Raw genomic sequence first — 13,818 nt, forward strand, 5'->3', positions numbered from 1 at the left:
TAAAACTGCGCTGAAAACTAAATTATGATTTATAACAGACATTTTAAATAACAGAGGTAGATCATTTTCATTTTAGACATTTTAAATAGCTAGAGGTAAAGGTAATTATATCAATGTTTGACACCGATGTAGGTGAATGAACTGTGTGTGTGTGTGTGTGTGTGTTTTAGTCTCTAAATTGAGAAAAGCAGAACGCAGGAATTTTGCAACCCCAGCACCCTCAACCTCTGTGTTTATTCCACAATACCTATCATGCCATAGTGGGCGTGGCTTTCTCTTTATCGTTTGTTTTAATTGGTCGTGTGCGTCTAATCTCATTGGTCTATAAACCGCTTCACTTCCGCTATTAAAAAAAACAACGGTCTTCTTCATTCCGACCACGAGCACTGGAGATAGAAAGCACTTTTTCTTTTTGTGGCTGTTTTTGTTTTGTTTTTTCTCGTTTTGGGTGTTTCTGATCCAACATGGCGGCACGAGCGAGGACGTTCCTGTCGTTGTTTTCTATGGCAACGAGAAAAAAAGTGGAAGGAGGCTAGCTCGTCCAGGTTGTCACATGATTAGCGACTAGAACCGAGCTGCCCGATTCCAATATGGTGGTTGGCTTGGCAGAGCTACGTATTTTGTTAATGATATTGTCGGCTTGCTGGTTCGAATCTGGCGTATGTAGCCTAAACACCTCGCCGTCGGTCTACGGCCTGCGACTGGAGAATGCAACCGAGCAAGTGTACATGCCCGTCCGTGTCCTGACTGCTGCGCGTGGCTCCAGTTTTGTGCTTCGGTTGTTCGGTTCCTACCTGCTGAATGAGACCGTGGGTCCGTGGGTCGCATTCGCTAAAAAAGTGGATACAACTCCCGCTGAAGACGCGTGTAGCGTTGAAACACTGCGCAATTCCTCTGCTTTCCAAGTGCAAGAGGTTAGCTGGGTTCACGAAAACGAGGCCTTAATAAAAGTACACACCGATGACACAGACATCTCTGATGAGGTAAAAGATGAAACGCATCTGGTTTTACACTGCTTGTGCGTATTCAGTGGGCAAAAGTGGCAGTCTGCGGGGCAGGATGAATTCCGTGTAAAAGACCCGGATCTGCCATCCGAAAGGATCCCAACATGGGGTCTAGCCATAATTATTATCTTAGGAGTGTTTATATGCTCACTGATACGATGCCTGAATCTTAGTTTGCTTTGGCTCGACCCTCTGGAGCTTTATGTGCTGCACAGCTGTGGCTCAGAAGATGAGAGGCGGCTAGCGAAGCGCCTGGAGCCCATTCGGAGGAGAGGAAACTTTCTTTTATGTTCCCTGCTGTTTTTGTGTGCTTTGGGTCACTCGGTGCTTGGTGTGATTTTCTACCGTGCCTTTGGATCCATCCTTCCAGCTGTATTTGCATGTGCTGCACTCATATTCCTGGTCGCAGAATTGTTGCCCCATATCATAAGCTCGGGTTACGGCTTCTATCTCGCCCCGAGTCTTGTATGGCTGGCCCAGAGCTGTCTGATCATCACATGCCCGCTGTCATGCCCCTTAGGGCTCTTCCTGGATTTTGCACTTAAGCGTGATGTAAGCACTTGTGGAGTGCGTGAGAAGGTGATGGAGCTGATCCGGACAAATGTGAATGACCCATACAGCGAGTTTGTCAAGGAGGAGTTCCGACGTGGAACACTAAGGAGCAAGACAGTGGAGGACATCCTGACGCCACTGAAAGACTGCTTTATGCTCCCTTCCACAGCTGTTCTGGACTTTAGCACCATGTCTGAGATTATGCAGAGCGGATACACTCGCGTGCCTGTGTATGAGGAGGAGCGCTCCAACATCGTGGAGATCCTGTATGTCAAGGACCTGGCCTTGGTGGACCCTGCTGACTGCACGCCCATGACCACCATCACCAAGTTCTACAACCACCCACTTCATTTTGTCTTCAATGACACTAAGCTGGATGCCATGCTCGAGGAGTTTAAGAAAGGTGATTTTTTTCACATTAACCTCTGAAAGTCTAGCATGGTGTATGGTTATCTAGGTTGCAGGTTCCTAGCATTGGTCTTTGAGTACACCTACACCTCAACGCACAAAGGCTAGGTTTAGGTGATTAGTAGAATCTGGTGTGTTAGGGATAATACTAACTGTGTAGGACAAGGGTTAAATACCTGTGATTTAGGTCATTGAAGGTGATTGTCTGGTAGTTGTGCATCCATGCAACTGTGCAGTAATCTAAAGTTGAGTAATATTCTGATAAATACTTGGATACATGGATGTTTTTAAATGTCAAGCTGGTTCCACCAGTCACCTTGACTAAATTCATTTGCAAATAAAAACAATGGTTCTTTGACTCATGCCACTCATTGTGACACTGTCTTGCTTCTCCCAGGAAACTCTCATCTGGCCATAGTGCAGAGGGTGAATAATGAGGGAGAGGGAGACCCCTTCTATGAGGTGCTGGGTCTAGTTACCCTAGAAGATGTGATTGAAGAGATCATCAAGTCAGAGATCCTTGATGAATCTGATGGTTATAGTGAGTATCTTTATTGTTGCTTGGTGTCTGAAGTCTAACAATGGAATGCATTGCATCTAGGACTTTCTTTTTCCCCATGTTTTCCCACAGTGAACATGAAAGTTAAGCGACCTCTTCCTCAGTTGGAGATTCCTCTGGAGCCCCGGGCGATACAGGAGGAGTTCTCTCTCTTTAAGCTCCCTGAAGGCGAGGCAAAGATCCGCACATCTCCTCAGCTTCTACTTGCTACACACCGTTTTCTCTCCAGAGGTCTGAACTTTTTTTTTCCCCCCTATTTTATGTAATTGTAGAGCTGCACAGCAGTGTTCTGCAACTGTATTCACATACTGCCTTTGTAATCTCACAAGCAGTCTGAAAGATTTAGTGTAGCCACAAATTTTCTACATTTCCCCTGTTGTTTTTCTTAGACTTTCTACTGATGGCTTCAAATAAAACTAAAAAAAGTCAAAATGAGTAAATGTGAGTTGCTAAACTGTGTCAGAGGACTGAGCCCTAGTGCTGCAGGAAGGCAATGTGCTAATCATTTACTTGGAGCCAACTCCATGTTCTCTGAACTTGAGTAAAGTGTGTGTCTGTGTGTGTGTGTGTGTGTGTGTGTTTCGGAGGAATGGATGAAAGAGTATTATAAGCCCTACAAGTATTTTGTTGAACAGTGAAAATGTGGATTGAAACTGATTTCTTCTACACTAAGAGAAGGGCAGGTTTAGTATTATTCATTATTATGATTTATTTTGGTATTTACAAATTTTTTCCTCCAAACATTTATTTGAATTAGTTGGACTTTACTGAGTCAGTGTATACCAGATCCTCTGTACAGAGCTATACTGGGAGCCTTATAGACATGTATGTACTTGCAAACAAAGCTGTCTCTCATCTTAGTCATAGACTGCTTAAGATACACATGTGAAATAACTTTACGTCTTCAGTAGTACCACAAGAAGTGACTTTCACTTTATGACTTTCAAAATAGTTGTTAGACTTGTCTTTTTCTGAAATGTTGAATATTTTTGGCTGAAAATGTTAACGTATTAAAGTCACAAGATCTTGAACTTAGTTTTTACATGATTTCATACTGTTCTTTTCTCATGTCTCTCTCACAGAAGTGGAGCATTTCTGCCCACAGCGTGTGTCAGAAAAAGTCTTATTTCATCTCTTACGGCATCCCAGTGTCAATCAAGAAGTGAAGTTTGACCCAAACAACAAAATGAGTCCTGACCACTACCTCTACACACGTAATCATCCGGTGGACTACTTTATTCTGTTGCTGCAGGTGAGCGGGTCATTTCCATATCTCTGTTGAGGGCTGAAGAAAGTATTCTAACGCACTCACTAAACCTTTTGAGTTTGAGTTATATTTCAGGTGTCTTAGCAAGGAAATTTCCATGTGCTGGACTTTTCGACTGATTGTGGTGCCATGCAGTTTTCTTGACTTCGCAAATGCAATTATCAAAGAGGAATTTCTCCAATCTGTCATTATTCAGATGTTCAGATAAAGCTTCGATGAGCAATGGCAGCTTGATGTAAAATGCACTTCAACTTATTTTATGATACATTTTTCATGAAGTTTGGCCTTAGATGTGAGTTAAGGACAAAGAAGTTGGCATGTCAAAGGGGACAGGGCTTGTCCTTTTCTAAAGAAAACCAATTTCTGTGTATATAAGTGAATAACATGGCACTTTTCAATCCCATTATGCATTTCAATTCTTTTGGGGGTTAAAATAGGAGTTGGCATGTAGCAATAATTGGAGCAAGAGTATGCCCAGTACAGATCTTGGATCCAGAGCATGTGAGGTAAATGCAGCCATAGCATTGGGTCTGTTGCTCACACAACCATATATACATGTGCACATCCATTGCTGAATTACCTAAAGGGCAATTTTAAAAAGCCCTTTGGTTAACTTAAATCGGCAAGTAGAGTGTTATTAATTAGTAAAATGCTCAACTGCAGTGGTATGTTTTCACAGGTCTACTGATTTTACAGTTGGCAGGAAATTATTTTAGTGCTGTGAGTTTTGATTGAGCTACTGTTTCCTAACTAGCTGACTCTAAAAGCATTTTAATCAATGTAATGGATATACAGGGGTTGGACAATGAAACTGAAACACTGGCCAATTTAGTGTTTAGTGAAAATTTAGGTTTCATGGCTAAATTTGACCAGCCTGGTAGCCAATCTTCATTGATTGCACATTCCACCAGTAAGAGCGGAGTGTGAAGGTTTAATTAGCAGAGTAATAGCACAGTTTTGCTTAAAATATTGCAATGTACACAACATTATGTGTGACATATCAGAGTTCAAAAGAGGACAAATTGTTGGTGCACGTCTCACTGGCGCATCTGTGACTAAGACAGCAAGTCTTTGTGATGTTTCAAGAGCCACGGTATCCAGGGTAATGTCAGCATACCACCAAGAACCACATCCAACAGGAGTAACTGTGGACGCAAGAGGAAGCTGTCTGAAAGGGATGTCCGGGTGCTAACCCGGATTGTATCCAAAAAACGTAAAACCACAGCTGCCCAACTCACTGCAGAATTAAAAGTCCGCCACAACTGTCTTGTTTCCACCAAAACTGTCCGTCGGGAGCTCCACAGGGTCAATGTACATGGCCGGGCTGCTATATCCAAACCTTTGGTCACTCGGGCCAATGCCAGACGTCGGTTTCAATGGTGCCAGCAGCGAAAATCTTGGGCTGTGGACAATGTGAAACATGTATTGTTCTCTGATGAGTCCACCTTCACTGTCTTTCCCACGTCCGGGAGAGTTATGGTGTGGAGAAGCCCCAAAGAAGCGTACCACCCAGACTGTTGCTTGCCCAGAGTGAAGCATGGGGGTGGATCTGTGATGGTTTGGGCTGCAATATCATGGCATTCCCTAGGCCCAATACTTGTGCTAGATGGGTGCGTCACTGCCAAGGACTACCGAACCATTCTGGAGGACCATGTGCACCCAATGGTTCAAACATTGTATCCTGAAGGCGGTGCCATGTATCAGGATGATAATGCACCAATACACACAGCAAGACTGGTGACAGAGTGGTTTGATGAACATGACAGTGAAGTTGAACATCTCCCATGGCCTGCACAGTCACCAGATCTAAATATTATTGAGCCACTTTGGGGTGTTTTGGAGGAGCGAGTCAGGAAACGTTTTCCTCCACCAGCATCATGTAGTGACCTGGCCACTATTCTGCAAGAAGAATGGCTCAAAATCCCTCTGGCCACTGTGCAGGACTTGTATCTGTCATTCCCAAGATGAACTGATGCTGTATTGGCCGCAAAAGGAGGCCCTACACCATACTAATGAATTATTGTGGTCTAAAACCAGGCATTTCAGTTTCATTGTCCAACCCCTGTAACTACTGAATGTAAAGTTCCGACTGATAATATATTGGTAAACAGCAGTCTATATTTCTCTGAGAAAAAAGATTTTCTCAGTCTAAGAAGCACATTAATCTTAAATGTAGAAATATAGGAATTATTCCTGAAAATAGTTTGTAACCTAAACTGGACCGTTGTCATTCACTGACATGAAAATGGGTGTGGTTGAATTTTTTTTTTTTTTTTTTTTTTTTTTTTTTACTGCAGTCGGCCACTAGAGGGCCTCAGAGACACTACAGTATACAGTATGGACACCTACATAAAAGCACATTGAAGACCAACACTGTAATGAATTAATGTGCAGGTCAATCTTTTAAATTCACATTGACTAAGACTCATTCATTTATTTCACACTGGTCAGAATGCCACTGAAACCCAGAGCTTATTTTAGATGTTTTATATTTACATTTACATTTCTGGCATTTGGCAGATGCCCTTATCCAGAGCAATGTACAGAAATGCTTTGAAGTCTCCTTCAATGAATACATTAGCACTGATTATAGACACTTGTTCATGTTTATCAATATGAGTATGTAAATATGCATTACTGTATGAGTGTACTGGCCTATTGAAATAAGTGTAGTATGTGTAAAGCCACTTTTTTCATATATGGTTTTAAAGTTTTTGATTTTTAAAAATCAAGGTGTAATGCCTCAGCGTGTTACTTTTTCAAACCCACATAGAGAAGAAACAGAGGCTTGTGTTGCATGTTGTAGAGCAGCCAAAATCCTTCTACCATTGTGTACCCGCTCTTTCTCTCTCCCAGCAAATGTTCTGGTAGAGGGTATGCCGGCTATTGAGTTTGAGCGCCATCACCACTGATTAGGCCACTCATCGGGCTGAAAAGTGACAAATACAATGTTCAGATGTGAGGGAGTGACGGCAGGGGAAAAGGCTGCCTCAGTTGCTTTTTAAACTTGCACTACTATGTGTAGTAGAATTTTTGTAGTACACTAAACAAACACAAGAGAGAGACAACACAAAATCCTAAATGTTTCTTTACAATGATGCTGAGTTACAAAAATATAATACAAATGGCAACACCTCAGAAACACAAAACTCAAGTAAAAAGATCAAGGAATATATTTCCAAATGTAGACAGAGATTAGGGAAGAAATCATTTGAGTGAGTAAAGTTTTATTACAATTATAATTCACCATGATTATAATACTACACTCTCAGTAGTGTTATATTTCAAATAAAGAAGTTAAGTACTAACTCATTTTGAGTTAGGATGACTATCCTTGTTCATTTGATCTCTAATTTGTTTTTTGTTTTTTTGCAAGCTCTGTGCCATATCCCTTTGCAATTACAACTGGAACACCTTGTGTCTAATTAGTTGAAGGTTATGTCCTATTCTATATCTATTGCTTCTGAATAAATATTTGAAACTGTGCTTTTTTTTTTCGTCATAAGAACAGGAGCTTCATATATTATTAAAGTTAGGAGGACACATTTTGTGCTTGTACAATGTAAAAAGTATGTTGCTTAATATCAAACTGAACACAATGCAAGAGAAAAGGAAAAGTGTGTGCACTGTTGTCTCTGCTGTGGTTCATGTCCTCTGTCACAGGACAGCTCTATACAGGTAACCTCACAGTCCAAAGCAGCAGAACCAGCTGAGATACTGTAAATATAGGCAAGAAACATTATGACTAGGATGATGTGAGAGAAGTATACACAAACAAGAGATAAGAGTCTGGAGTTGGAACTTGCCATGAATTGAAATTATAGATGCACACACAATTAAGAGATTAATTTTTGTGCTGATTATGTTGTAATGATCATCATCTGGTCACTCTTGTTTATAGGGGCGTGTGGAAGTTGAGATTGGAAAAGAGGGTCTAAAGTTTGAGAACGGAGCCTTCACCTACTATGGCGTGTCAGCACTGACCTCACCTTCCTCTGGTATGTTTTTATTTGACGTGTAAGCCTTAAGGAGGTTGAATCCCCAAAAGTTGGGTTGCTTTGCACATCTTGGTTGTAGCTGATAAGATTTGTCGGTAAGTTTATAATCTACGTCTTTTCCTTCTAGTACATCAGTCTCCAGTGTCCACACAGCACCGCTCCCCGAGAGACACATTTGAGCTGGGAGAAGCCACAAGCTCATCCAGTTACTGTCCTGACTACACAGTCCGAGCCCTCACTGACCTGCAGCTCATCAGGGTGAGTCACACGAGTCACTGTATGTCAGTGATGCTTTTTCGTTAATGTGAATCAGTAAACAGTAACAGTAAACCACCTTGCTGCTCACAACCATTTCTTGCATGTACTTGCAATGCACGATAACACAATTTGGGCACTCAAAAGCAATAACAAAGCAAGACAAAGTGTTGTTGGCACAGATTGTAGGTTAGTAAATATGAATCAGTGAAACCTGATCACAGATAATTTATTCCCTTGGTGATGTTTTGTAGTCAGTCGTCATATTTAAATTGGCTAAATGCCATCGTTATGTGTTCTGTGGTTGGCCGAATATTCCACAAGATAATGACACTAAATATACAGTAGGTCCAAATCAATGACTGTGTCAGTTCCTGGATTTCAAAACTACTAAACACTTGTGGTCTGAATTAAAGATGCTGACCACCTCAAATTATAAATCATTCACAAACACTTCACTCTTTGTTAGAACTGTTTAAATGGGTGTTCTCGTAACATTCTTAAAAATAATACAAACACAAACTTAATAGATATTCGAATGTTTGGTGCATTTTTGTAATTGGTTTCCCAGTGTACCCTTGATTATTTGATTTATAATAATATTATACAATTTTTCCATTTCTGCCTGTCACATGGCTGTTTTTCTGCTCATTTCACACAGGTAACCCGCTTACAGTACCTCAATGCCTTGATGGCATCTCGGGTATCACAGAGCCCTGAACAACCCGAGATTAAGATCCTTCCTAACAGCCAGACCAAACTCCTAAATGAGAAGAACGTCACCCAAGGTACAGACCTGTGACTGAAGGCACGGACACAATCAACATTACATTTGGTAATGGACAGTAGCGCAAGCAGTGCAGTGTTTTGAAATTTAAACTGTTTGACCTTTAAATAACACCTCAGCAGAGCTCCCAAACATGCACACACAGACTGTGAAGCCAAGTAAATATCTAATGCTCTAGAAATTTTTCTTTTTTAGAATGATATATCACAAGTGTCATTGTAGAAACAAACCGCTGAACTTTCTGTCTTGTTTATATTAACTAAACATTTTTGTTTTCTTTGTTCCTCCATTTTTCTTTTCTTTTTGTTCACAACCCTAGATTTTTCTCTTTACTTTTCATTCTTTGATGCAATTGACAACTACACTTAAGTGTATGGAGATAAAGGCAAGTTTATCGCTTAGCATGAGTTTGTACACGTGAAGAATCATTTACATTCACTACTGCACATTGCACATCATTCTGCTTGGAGTATGTCATTTTTTTTGATTGTCACATAGATTACCATCAAATCTCTCCTCACCATTCAGCCAGGAAAACCTTTCCTCCTGGTTTTGTTTTGCGGCTAATGTGTTTGCATGTAGTAAAAGAAATTAATTGCGTTGTCTTTGTGAATTGTCGGAAAAGTCATAACCCCTGTGCCTCTCCAGCCGGGACCTATATGTAAGTATATTCTTGTTTCCCCTGTTTTAGATGCCCCTTTATCCCTACAACTCCAAAATTATCGACACCCTTCAAGAGCAAAAATGGGTGACAATATTTGTGCCAGTAATTTTTAAATCCGGTGTTTTGCAGAAAGCTTTCACTGCTTAATAAAAAGATTGTTTCTATATCAAATATTCCATGTTGCATTTCCCCCCCTTATTTCTTTGAAGTGTTTTAATAATTCTGGAGTTATCCACCATTCTGTGTGTTTCGATATTTTGTATGTGTTTTCCACTTTGCTGCTCTTATGTTCTTGTGTGCAATGGATATCTGAAGCTATCATGGATACATACACACTCAGACTGGTCAGTTAAAGATTAGCGTGGTCTGCAGACCCTCTGCTCACAGGATGTTTGCATCATTCTGTGAAAACTTTATGAAAATCTCAGATCATCAACAGTTTCTAAAATTCGCGTATGAACAACCATGCGACAGTAAAAATCACCATGATCACACTTTTCTTGGCCTATATCTGCATGATTTTATACATTGTGCTGCTGCCACATGATTGTGCTATTAGATAGCAGCATAGGTGAACAGTTAATGTAGGTGCTCAGCCCCTACAGTTTCCGATATATTTTACAATTAATGTATATTCCATCAGTTGCAATTCCATGTCCGTTGTTAAGTGGAAGGTGTTCATTGCTCTCAAGTGATTCATTACGAAACTTATTTGGAAATTCTTTTTTTTCTTGCATGACAGAGGATGTGAGCATGTGAGGGCTTGCGGTGGAATCTTATGGATCTCTCACTTTCTGGGGTTTGCAGGTACAAGCAAGACCCTGGAATGCAGGACTGATAGCGTAGCTCCAGGCCAGACAAATGCTGTTTGAGCTAACCGGTTGAGCTTGGACAAGGATTTGTTTTTACCACTGATTTGATTTTTGCAGTGCTTTTTACTTTTTATGTATGCCGTTCCCAGGTTTCTTTCATCAGTGGTGCTTATGCTGATTTTGTTTGCCGTGGGTGTGTTGGATTGTGGCATTGTCATGTGTTAAAGCCTTTGCTGAATTTTTTTATGTGCTAAAAGACAACTGAATGCCAGCATGGGCAGCAGGAACTGCTCTTTTTTGCTGTTTTGCCCCCCTTTTTTAATCATTGATAAATCTGTCTTTAAATCTTTATCTGTCATAATTTGCATCACAATCTTGCAAAGTGTTCCACTTCTGTACTTTTAGTATATACAAATATTTTAGTGTTTAATTGTGATTGGTTACAAAGGAATGCTGTTATAGCCCAAAACTTCATAACTCTGAAGTCACGTTATTTTTTTCAACACTATGCCCATGTAATCTGGGAATCATGTTTTCTGTCTTTACATTTATTGTAACACATCTATCCCATAAAATTCAGTGTGTTGTATAAAAACATTATCAAACTAATAGTTTCTTTTCATGTAGACTTCACTGGTGTTTTCTTGGACTGTTTGTTCATTACCAGATAATCTCAGTCTCAGAATTCAAACTATCCTTCAATGAGAGTGATGTGTGTTTCTCTGTCATAAACTTGGTTTATTGTTGAAGAAAGTGTTGGTGACAAAATGATGGGTGGCAAGCGATGATGTTTATGTTGTAGGGGGGATTTTGCTAGCATGTTTTGTTTCTGCTTGTCCCCTTAAAGGATCATGGCAATTCAATCAGAAAATTCTTCTGACTGATCAGTTTTGTCCTCTGAATATTTTACCCTGCTGGGCTGGGCCTCTTTCAGGATGGACTCCATCTAGTGCTTGAAAGACCGTGCTTGTGCTTCCAGAGACTTGTACAATGAATGCCATTTAACTTTCCTTTCGGTGGTCTAACATCTTACTTTTTTTTTTCTTTCCCAGAATTTGTACCTACTTCTGCCTTACTATTTCTGTGACTATTAATTTAGTTGAAACTTTTTCACATTCCATGCAGCACAAAAGCTATTCTGTATAATTTACAGAATTAAAATTGTCTCATGTCACCACTCAAGGACATTGTAAAAGGAAATGGACTTCAGTTCTTTTTTCCCATTGCCTGAAAGTATTCACGTTATGTGCCATTGTAGTGCTCAGTTACTGTTTATCTGGGACTTTAGTTCCAGATGCCATGTTGATGCTGGAAAGTAAAGAGGTTTACTTTTTTTTTTTTTTTTTTTTTTTTTACTATTATATATTTATATATATATATATAATTATTATTATTATTATTATTATTATTATTATTATATATTACATTCTGACTAATTTTGCGTGTATGTGCATGGGAGGAAAATGAGGCAACTAAAGACTGCTTGTTATTTTAAGATTGGGGAACTAGGTTTTGTTTCCCTGACCTTTTTTTTTTTTTTTTTTTAAATCGTTACATAACCAAGTTTTCTATATGTATGTAGTTGCCTGTTATCTCATCTCATTTCAAATCCAGAAAAATGCACCTGATGTATCGCATTAATTGGAATTAATGTCAATGGCTAAGAGTAATGCATAATTACTCAGAGGTAAATATTTTTCAACTGGTAAAATACCTTGTTCTATAGATTAAAAACAACATATATTCCTTTACACAAATTAATGCATAATGTAAACTAAATTGAACTTTTAGTATATTTATAAGAAGTTTTTGTAGAGTAGAGGCTACAGTATGTAATCGAACCTATAGATTGGCAATAATTGCTGGCAAACAATTTTTTTTTTTAATTGTTTTTGATCAGTTATAAAATAGTAGTTGAATTGTAGTTAGACCTTTTGGGGATTTTTGGCAGGGCCGAATAAAAACATCAATATGGAAATTTTGTGTTTTGTTGTTTTTTTACTTTTAGGATCCATTAGATGGAGCCCTAGATCACAATATAGATGCAGACTGTTGTGAATCAAGACTAAAGTAAATATGAGTAAAGCTTATACTAATGAATAAAGGGGGCGGGTGGAGGATGTGCGTGTGTGTGATCCTTGTAGTTTTACAACTAAAATTCCCCAGTCTTGAGACCTAGCTGCTGACAAATTAAAAAACAAAAAAGCAACTAATTGTCATTCAGGGCCATCCAAAGTTCTGACATGATTCTGAAATAATGTGACATTATTTCACTGTAATTATAAATTACAATTAAATTAGGCTTAAATGTATTAAAATAACAATCATACTTTGCAGTAAACAAGTTATGCTTAAGGATTTCCTTGATCCTTCTACTTGCTCTTGTTTTTGAAACATTAGTGTGATTGCGTAAGCAATGTTAACTAGTCCTAAACGGTAAAATGTTCATCATGTGTTTCTAAAGTGTGCTATTACTTTTCATGCTGATAAGTATTGTAGTTTATTTTATATTCATTTTAAATGCTTTTTTACGGACTTCACTTCCTGGTTTCCACACGGACATTTAAGGAGAGCACGCACAGTTTGGTTTTTCTCAGAGATTTTCGGGAGATGTCGTAAACATTACTAGTCCTAAACGGTAATAGCTAGAAACATGGTTCCAACGCTAAAATGTTGCCCATGTTGTGCTTAAGTGTGCTATTACTTTTCATGATGATAAGTATTGTAGTTTATTTTATATTAATTTGTAAATGCATTTTTACGGACTTCAGTTCCTGGTTTCCGTACAGTTCGGTCTTTCTCGGAGGTTGTCGGTAGGTGCCGTAAACAAGCATGTAAAATATTACTGCACTGCACTTTAGCTTATTTGGTAGAGCACCCGCCTCCCATGTTCGAGACCCGCTCGGAGTTGTATTTATATATAATTTCAGAAGTTCTCACAACAGTTTAAGCAACATATATATACCAACGCTAAAATGTTGGTCATGTTGTGCTTATAAGTATTATAGTTTATTTTAGATGTATTTTTAAATGTATTTTTCAAGGACTGTGTGTGTTTCATCAGCTAGAGTGAGGGAAGAGATTTTTTTAAGGACGCATCGTCTTTAAACTGTTCCTACAGCTTGAATTCTTACTCTACAGCCACATAAACTACCTTAAACTTTTTAAACTGTGACTTTAGCTTGTATATACTATTTGACAATGTATTGCAATAGCTTAAGCAACATATTGCTTTGCTTTTCGCAATCACACGCATTTACTTCTGGAAATGCAAAAATTTTTTTCTTTAGTGTAGTCCCTAGGTGACACAAAATTGCCTTGTTTATTGCTTATCCTGGGTGTGTGTAAACAGCTTACACAATAAGCTACAGAACATTCCCACATTTCATCATAGTTGACATTATTATAGGTGTAAGAAGAAATGCTTCCTGGAATTCCACCATCCTGATCTCCAACCAGGCTAAAGGCAGATACTGAAGCTGAATGAATGAACAAATTTAAGAACAATTAAA

At 39.1% G+C, this 13,818-nt stretch overlaps 1 protein-coding gene across 8 annotated transcripts; it reads left to right on the plus strand.

Annotated features, from left to right (window-relative positions):
• Positions 1-331: 331 nt before the first annotated feature.
• On the plus strand, positions 332-12,284 carry LOC131366513 (metal transporter CNNM3). 8 transcript variants are annotated; one of them, XR_009206829.1, is made up of 9 exons: positions 332-1,959; positions 2,362-2,505; positions 2,596-2,754; positions 3,606-3,775; positions 7,692-7,788; positions 7,916-8,046; positions 8,705-8,878; positions 9,150-9,215; positions 10,237-12,284. XR_009206829.1 is itself a non-coding variant. In XM_058411012.1 (9 exons), exons 1-8 carry the CDS (start codon positions 591-593, stop codon positions 9,197-9,199), a joined length of 2,247 nt encoding a protein of 748 aa, XP_058266995.1. In that variant the 5' UTR covers positions 332-590; the 3' UTR covers positions 9,200-9,215; positions 10,237-12,284. The 8 variants fall into 8 exon arrangements, 6 of the variants coding, with proteins under 6 accessions (XP_058266995.1, XP_058266996.1, XP_058266999.1 ...); XR_009206830.1 differs by having other exon boundaries at positions 10,302-12,284; XM_058411012.1 differs by having other exon boundaries at positions 8,705-8,831.
• Positions 12,285-13,818: the final 1,534 nt, after the last annotated feature.

This window comes from Hemibagrus wyckioides, linkage group LG16 (assembly GCF_019097595.1).
Source record: "Hemibagrus wyckioides isolate EC202008001 linkage group LG16, SWU_Hwy_1.0, whole genome shotgun sequence".
In the NCBI taxonomy this organism is placed as follows: Eukaryota; Metazoa; Chordata; class Actinopteri; order Siluriformes; family Bagridae; genus Hemibagrus; species Hemibagrus wyckioides.